Source organism: Eptesicus fuscus, chromosome 7 (genome assembly GCF_027574615.1).
Source record: "Eptesicus fuscus isolate TK198812 chromosome 7, DD_ASM_mEF_20220401, whole genome shotgun sequence".
NCBI lineage: Eukaryota > Metazoa > Chordata > Mammalia > Chiroptera > Vespertilionidae > Eptesicus > Eptesicus fuscus.
In genome coordinates this window covers 55,756,393-55,764,737 of record NC_072479.1, presented here as the reverse complement: position 1 = coordinate 55,764,737, position 8,345 = coordinate 55,756,393, and the positions used below count along the sequence as shown (strand labels likewise).

General features: G+C 50.9%; 1 protein-coding gene across 3 annotated transcripts; it reads right to left on the bottom strand.

The window, feature by feature from the left end:
- Positions 1-750: 750 nt before the first annotated feature.
- On the bottom strand, positions 751-7,627 carry SMUG1 (single-strand-selective monofunctional uracil-DNA glycosylase 1). 3 transcript variants are annotated; one of them, XM_054718996.1, is made up of 3 exons: positions 7,587-7,627; positions 3,094-3,395; positions 751-2,064 (listed from the first exon to the last, which is right to left on the bottom strand). In XM_054718996.1, the coding sequence occupies exons 2-3, from the start codon at positions 3,382-3,384 to the stop codon at positions 1,537-1,539; spliced, it is 819 nt and encodes a 272-aa protein (XP_054574971.1). In that variant the 5' UTR covers positions 3,385-3,395; positions 7,587-7,627; the 3' UTR covers positions 751-1,536. The 3 variants fall into 3 exon arrangements, with proteins under 3 accessions (XP_054574971.1, XP_054574972.1, XP_054574973.1); XM_054718997.1 differs by lacking the exon at positions 7,587-7,627 and adding an exon at positions 6,444-6,613; XM_054718998.1 differs by lacking the exon at positions 7,587-7,627 and having other exon boundaries at positions 3,336-3,385.
- Between the last annotated feature and the right edge of the window lie 718 nt (positions 7,628-8,345).

Genomic DNA, 8,345 nt, shown 5'->3' with positions numbered 1-8,345 from the left:
GAAGAGCCCGTGTGTTCCTCATTAAGGTGGTCTCAGGACCTTCTCTGCTCCCAGCTTGATTCACTTTCCCAACCCTTGCCAAATGGGCACACCAACCAGCCATGCAACAGACATAAGAAATGAGTTAGCTGGAGATACCAAGCTCCCATCCACCCATCACCTGCTCCCCAGAGTGCCCTGAGTGGAAGACAAGCCACTGGACAGGCCCCTAGCAGAGACCTGCTGCTTTGGTAAGGCAACTGGAAATGTTTACATCACCCCCCAGCTACCCAAGAGAACCCTTTGCAAACTGCTGGAGGCTAAGTCCAGCAGGTCATAATAAATGCAAGAAGTCCTCAAAAGGTTGAATGAACTCTTTCAAGTGTCTGAAAATCTGCATATTATTACCTGCTGCTGGAACAGCAATTCCCCCAGCCTGATGGTCCTTTACTGTTCACCAAACCTTACCTTTGATATGTGTATCTGCTTTGCTAAAGGGCAAAATGTGTGAATAAAAGCCCTGGGTCTGGAGATTCAGAGAGCTTAGTCACTTAGCTAAGCTGCCCCTGGCTTTCCCCGATGCCTCCCAAATTTGTATTTCATGTCTAGTGTCTAGTTTCATTTACGTCACAACCCCTTCTCCAGATTCCTGAACCCTTGCAACTGCAGAAAGACCCCAGCACAAACAGTAAAGAAATAGGAGGGAAAATCTAAACTACCACTTTCCACCCCTGTCATGTTCCCAGGAGAGGGACAAAGCACCAACACAAGAAGATTTAGGAACTTTTAATGCTTAGACTGAAAAATCACAGGCTGGGTTTTTCATAAAGTCATTGGTCCACCTCTGGCAGGGCAAGGCTGCCCTCACCCAGGCCACAGATGGAGGCTAAGACTTCTCCCCAAGGCCTTCAAGTGGAGGGGCTTCCCTTGTAGTGCAGTGACTCCCCAACCGGAGGCAAGAAAAAAAGAGGTGTAATGAGCATCTATGTGCCAGGCACCACACAAGGCACTTTAAGTGTTATCTCAGTTAATCCCCACACCAACCCCATGAGGTAGGGATCCCCACTCTACGGATGAGGATCCCAAGGGTTGGAGAGGTTAATCAACATGCCCGAAGTCAGGTTCACAAGTCTCAAAAGGTCTTCGAGCCTTCCCCACTCTGCCACACTGAGGAAAGGGGTCAGCTGAAGAACACTGCTCTGTGAGAGTGGGTGCGCATCCTGGCAGGATCTCTTCTCTAAAATAGCAAATATGACCTTGGAGGTCACTCAGCTGAACAGAGGCTCTCAAGGAAACAGTGAAGTAAGCAGTTTGCAGTGTTGCCGTGTTGCCTCTCTGTGGAGTTCGGTTCCAAAAAGGCAATGCTCAAAGGAAGGGGAAGAAGGCAGGAATCAGGAGAGCAAGTCGTAGTAGTGTCAAAACTGCCTTGGCAGGTCCCAGCAACCAGACAGCCGAGGAGGATCTTCCTGCTCCAGTCCAGGAGGCGGGTAGTCATCTGCTCGCCCAAGAAGGACCTGGGGGCCTTGAATGTGTCCCTCTGCCGGGCCCCAGGGGCGCTCATTTCGTTAGCAGCGGCAGTAGCCCCAGCTCATTCAGTCTCTCCTTGGCCACTGGCTCCCAGCCCTTGTTAGCCTGTGGGCTCCGAGGGGAGGGGTGCAGGAGCCCCTCCACCTGGACCTCGGGCATCAGGCCAGCCAGAGCCCGCCGTGCCCGCTGCTCCGCCAGCCGCCCCACTCCCACTACCAGTCGCACCCCCAGCAGCTGCACCTGCCGGCGAAGAGCCGCGTCACAGAGCCCAAGAAGCTGTTCTCGCTGCTTGGCAGGCAACTCAGCGGGGGTGAGGTTGCGCCCACTGGGAGCCAGGAAGAGCAGAGGACACAAATTGTGGACAAAACAGTGACGGAAGAAAACCTCGGGCTGTCCACAGAGGTTCCGGAAAAAGCCCCAGAACCGGGCACCACTCACCTCTGACTGTGGGCACTCCAGTCCCAGCACTGGCCGCTTAGGGTGTTCCTGAGGAGGGGTCAACACAGAGCCCCCAATTCCCAACCAGTCCCGGACTACACTCACTTCCCCAAAGGGTACCTGTGGAGGAGAGACATGAGGGTTCCAACTGGAGACCCGACACCTGTTCTCTGGACCCTTTTCACTCTCCCAGGAGGATCTAGCCTGAACGCCTCCTCACACACCCTGCCACCTTCACCCACAGGCCCGAGACAAGAAGTCCTGGTCCTGTGGTTTGATCCTGTCCCTCTTTCTCCAAGTTTTCATTGTGGACTTCGGTCCAGAATCTATGTGTTTGCCTCTACCCCCACTGGCCCTCGGGACCACGCACAGGGAGTTCACGGGGCTATGGGGCCCTTCATAAGGCGTGATGGGCAGTGCTGAGGACAAAGGGATGGTCTGAGACAGAAAGGCTGCCAGGGTTCGAGGAGGCACAAGGACAGGGCTGACCACTGCTCTCTGGGTGCCCTCTCAGCCCCAAGCCTCAGGCTGTCATTCCCATCGATCATCATTGACCACCTTTCATCCCCCAGTTGGGGTCAATAAAAGCGATTGAGCCTCCTGCCCTGAAGCCTCTTCCCCTCCCCCACCTGCCAGGCACCCCACCAAGGGGCAGTCACTCATCCCGAGGTCTGAAAGATAAGCGGGCAGGCCCTGAAGCCTGGCTCCGGTCTGAACCTCTCCTCAGCTAAGAAACAGAACACAGGTTGCCTGAATACGCTGCATCGATTCCATACCCACCCCTGTCAATCAGTCTCTCCTGAGGGCCCAGTAGTCCTGGTCTCTCTCCTACTCCCAACCACATTCTAGGGAGAAGGGAGATCCGGTAAGGTAAGGATGGGGCTGGCGGAAGGAAGGGCTCTCAGAGGCAATTAGTGAACAGCTCACAGAGGAAACGGAACTACCATTAACGTCCTTGGTTAACTACGGGCAGTGAGGCCGGGAGAACGTCTGAGACCCACAGGAGCCGGTGTGGTGTTGGGAAGGGATGGGAGCCCCGCACACCCGCACCTCACAGCTGCACACATACTCCTCCCCCACAGCACATGCAGCCAAGCATCCACCTTGGAGCTTCCCACTCCACCCACCGGGGACAGCCAAGCCCTTTACCCCAGTCTGGGCCATGCCAAAGGGTCCTGGGTTCATGCCCAAGAAGAGCACTTCCTTGGGGCCCTGGCAGTAGCGGGTCACGTAGCTGCGATGTGGCTCCCAGGCATATTCCACAGGATTGTAGATAATGCCCACAGGCTCAGAAAACTGCAGTTGGCTCAGCTCAGCATTGAGCCGAAGCTCCTCCCCCAGGAAGCCCTCAGCCAAGCTTCGAGGGCAGAGCTGGGGCTCCACCAGGGTACCTGCAGGCTCATGAAGGGACCCCGGTGGGAAAGCCGGAGGCACAGCCATGTCACCGTCACCTGGAAAAGAGATGGACAGAGGCCCCTCAGCCCTAGAGTGGGAGGGATCCAGATTGGCCAGGGCTCCACTACCCCTCCTGGACTCGAAAGGGACCCTATCAGTCATCCCCCCAACTTCCAGGCAGGACTAAGCTCATCTCAGTTCTTGGTAAGGAAAGGACCTCTTCTCTCCCAGCTTCAAGTATCCTTCCCCTTCATTCATCACCTGGTGAGAATAACCCATCCCCCACTCCAAACCGCCTTTCCATCAGACTAGGTCTTGAGTCACTAGTACCTAGACCATGGCAAGCTATGGTAAGTTTCCAATAAATGTCTACTGGTGGCAAAATTTCAGCACCTTCAATGTCACCCTTAATAAAAAAAAAAAAAGCCCAGCCAGGATGAGCTGTGTCCTGGAAACCAATGTGCTGAAGAATGCAATGCAGGTGCAAAGCCATAGCTCAGAGACTAATTACCAAGGGCTAATTACAATAGCTTCCAGGTGGTAAGCAAGTGCTCCGTGCCAGATACACCGCATTGATACTCATAACAACCCCATGAGATGGGTATTATTGCTCCCATGTTACAGGCGAGAAGACTGAGGCTTAGCAAGATCAACCAACTTGCCCAGGGTTGTGCATTTAACAAGTCATGAACCTGGGATTTGAACCCAAACTATCTGACTCAGACTGAGCCCTTAATCACCCAAACCATCTTGCCTTAGATGATTCACTCAGCCACCCTGCTAATTCTACAACCTCCCCAGCCCAGTCCAGCTTCTTGCCCACATTCAAGAATCCTCAGTGGTAAGTGGGATGACTACCAGGCAATGTAACCATGGTCAGTCTCTGGTTTCCTCATCCAAATACTTAAAATAATATTCACTTAATAGTATTGATATAAGAGTGATTTCATTTATGTGTGATCTAAAAAGCAAAATAAATGAACAAGAACAGAAACAGACTCATAGACACAGAGAACATTTTGATGGTTGCCAGATGGGAGAAGTGTTGGGGGAATGGGGGAAAAAGTGGAAGGGATTACATACAAATTGGTAGTCATGGTGATGTAAAGTACAGCATAGGGAATATAGTCAATAGTATTGTAATAACTGTATGGTGTCAGATGGGTACTAGATTTATCGGGGTGATCACTTCATAAGCTGTATAAATGTCTAAACACTGGGTTGTACACCTGAAAATAATATATTGTATGTCAACTGTATTTGAAAAATAAAATTATTTAAAAATAATATTAATATGCCCAACTGGGCCCTAACCGGTTTGGCTCAGTGGATAGAGCGTCCGCCTGTGGACTCAAGGGTCCCAGGTTCGATTTTAGTCAAGGGCATGTACCTTGGTTGTGGGCACATCCCCAGTAAGGGGTGTGCAGGAGGCAGCTGATGTTTCTCTCTCATGTTTCTAACTCTCTATTCCTCTCTGTAAAAAATCAATAAATATATATATATTTTTAAAAATACGCCAAGATGGTGTGGCTCAGTGGTTGAGTGTTGACCTATGAACCAGGAGGTCACAGTTCAATTCCCAGTCCAGGTTGCAGGCTCAACCCCCAGTGGGGGGCATGCAGAAGGGAGCTGATCAATGATTCTCTCTCATTTATGTTTCTCTCTCTCCCTCTCTCTGAAATCAATAAAAACATATTTTTTAAAAATCCTATATAATAAAAGCCTAATATGCTAAGTGTCCGACCAGTCATTCAACCATTCGACTGGTCGCTATGACATGCACTGACCACCGCACTGACCACCAGGGGCAGACACTCCGACCAGTAGGTTAGCTTGCTGCTGGGGTCTCGCCCAGACTGGGCGAGATCCTGGCTGGGAGAGATGGGCCAGATATGCCCTGAAGCCCTCCCGCGGTCCCTCCCCAGTCCTGATTGTGCACCAGTGGGGTCCCTTAGCCTGGCCTGCACCCTCTTGCAATCCAGGACCCCTCGGGGGATGTCGAGAGCTGGTTTTGGTCCGATCCCTGCAGACCAGGCCAAGGGACCCCACCAGTGCACGAATCTGTGCACCAGGCCTCTAGTATAATATAAAAGAATGAGATGTTGCATGTAAAGGGGGAGGAAGGGAAAGGGGGAAGAGAAGAAGAGAGGGAAGGAGGGAGAAAGCAGAGGGAATATTCAAGCAAGCTTTGTAACCTGTAAAGGCCATTTCTTCCAATCTTTCTTCTCACCACTGCCATGCAAACCCAGTATTCCAGCCTGATCATACCACTCACACTTTCAAAATGCCTCTCCTACCCCAATTCTCAAAATTTGCATGTGCCATTTCTACAAACACTCCTTTAAGTCAACTAAGATTGTGACTCCCCTACTCTCCATACATCCAAATTATACCCATCCTTTAAGCAGCTCAAACTACCCTTTTAGTAAAGCCCTCCCTCCTCAACACACTGCATTTGCCACAGCCACCCGACACACAAGGCCTGGGAATCTGTATTTGGACAAACTTCCCCAGGTGTTTCTGGTGAAGGCTGAGAACCACTGTGTGTCACCATAATAAGTAGCTTCTTCATAAACTCATATATACCTCCCCCCTCAATGTACTTGAGATCAGAGGCCAGTCACTGTTCAGTTTCCCTCCATATCTGCAAGGTCTTGGCTCTTATTAAGTAGTCAGTGAATACCTGCTCAGCTCTGTCCATCCCTATTCAAACTACCTTCTACCAAGGAGCCGTTCCTGATGGACTCCGCTCCACTTCTACATCCTGACTCGCTGAAGGCTCAGCTGCCCACTTGTTCTCTGCCCCTTCCCAGGGCTTGCCAGGCTCAGGGGTGTTTCTATCAGGTCTGGACCTCCCATAGGGTAGACCATGGTTCTTTCTCCCTCTCAACCCCTTGCCCAGGTTAGGAACTCAAGAGTAACCCAGATAGGAACTCAAGGTTGACACAACAGCTTGATCTATCAACCTGTTCTCTGACCCCAGCCTGGAAGAAAAGAGAGGGGGGTGGGGGGGAATCAGGGGCCAAACTTAGAAACTCCTTCCCCAGTCTGATCTCAGAATTCTTTAACTGATCTATCCAGCTGGCTACCCAGGGCCAACTGACCTCAAGCACATGCTGAGAAGGAAGCTGTGGAGGACTCAAATGTCTCAGAGGCTCTTGCTTTGCATCTCCCCGGGTAGCACCAACATTAGTGGGTTGGCTGCTCCAGATGTGGGATCTCTCTCAGGCCATAATGGGACCTACCTTTGATTTTTAGAGACCTATGCTGGAGGCAGCAAGGCTGGGGGTACACAAAGTGACAAGGGTTATCTTCAGTGTTCCAGGGTTTCAAAGACTGATCTGATAGCAAGAGCCACAGAATGGGTGTCATTTGACTCAAATTCTAGTCCAGGTTTCAACTCTACGAAGTTCTCTCTAGAGAGTCACTTAACTCTGTCTATGAAATGAAAATGAGAAATTCCACCTAACCTACCACCAGCAGGTAACTCATTTATTTTTTTCAGTATTTATGAGTCTTTTACATGATAGGTACTGTAACAGTCAGTTTCTCGGTGGGGAAGAATTCCCAAATGAAAAGAACGTAGGCCAGGCTCAGAAACCACTGAGATGACAGATAAACAACTGTAATACACTGTGGTTGGAGCTTTAATGTCCCAAACAAAATACTGTAAGAGCCCAAAAGAGGAACTTGGAAGTACTATCTAAAGCCATCAAGAGCCAGAGACTTAAGACACGTACTAGTAGATACTTTATAAATGACAGTGTCATGTCACATTAAGTGCAGAGGAAGTGGAGGGTGACCCAGCGCTAAGTCTGGACACCTAGGCTTTCTGACACTAAACCCAGAACGTGAAGAAAGAATCGAAGACACTCTCCACTCCCCTGTCCCTATGGGCACCCCAGGAATCCACAGGAACAATCAGCAAATCCTTAAAACCAATAATTATAATAAAAATAATAGAGCATGCGCTCAGAAATACCACTTCATCTTTCTCCTGGTTCCGAGGGGGGCAGACGACTAAGGCTCCCTAAGAAACCCCCGCGTGCGCCCTACGAGAAAGCCTCGCCCCGCAGGCCTCCAGGGCTTCCGAGGGCTCCGCGCTCCCTGAGCCGGCACGAACCCCAAACAGCGCAAGGGGCCCCAAAACGCAGACATTCCGACTCCCAGCTTGCTGCCACCCCGAAGCCGCGTGAACCCCGAGCCTGCCCCCGGCGCCCCTGGTTTCTAGCCTCCAACTTCCTCACCTGGCCCAGCTGCCCATTCGGTTTCCGATTCCTTTTCCCCGCCCCCGGCCGCGGAGAACAGTGGGAATCGTAGTCCGCTATGCTTAGGAAGGGAGATTGGCGTAGTCGCCGCCACTTCCGCCGGAAATGCTCAAATCCCCGGAAAGCGTGCGGGAAATTAACGCTAAGCGATGCTGGGGGTTGTAGTTTATTCTTTACTTAAGGGGAAAATCGAGAACATTTGAGAAGTGAAGGCCAGGCTTTTTAAGGACCTCGAAGATCCTGGGTTTTAGCCCTAAAGGCATCAACCTTCCATAGCTCATCCACAAACTTTTCCCAACGGGATTAAGAATCAAGGAGCTTCAACCCTCCCCAACCTCTCAACTCACCTGAGGGTATTAACAATGGTTAAAAACCATTTCTAGCCCTCCTGTCGCCCCTGGTATAAGAGACCTCTCCTTTGCAGCCCTCCTAGGACTGCATGTAGAACATCCACAGAGGCATTTCTGTCATCTCCTAACAACTCCTTTTTTAATTTTTTTATTATTATTATTGATTTCAGAGAGGAAGGGAGAGGGAGACAGATATACTAGTAAACATCAATGATGAGCCCTGGTAGGTTAGACTCAGTGGATAGAGCGTCGGCCTGTGGCTGAAGGGTCCCAGGTTTGATTCCGGTTAAGGGCACATGCCCGGATTGTGGGCTCCATCCCCAGTGGGGAGAGTGCAGGAGGCAGCCAATCGATAATTCTCTCTCATCATTGATGTTTCTATCTCTCT

What these genes read in the sequence shown, in the direction of transcription:
- SMUG1 (XM_054718996.1), bottom strand. Translation starts at nt 3,384, where the DNA reads ATGGCTGTGCCTCCGGCTTTCCCACCGGGGTCCCTTCATGAGCCTGCA. An exon ending in TTGGCATGGCCCAGACTGGG is followed by an intron (nt 2,065 to 3,093) that starts GTAAAGGGCTTG and finishes TCTCCTCCACAG; the next exon opens with GTACCCTTTGGGGAAGTGAG.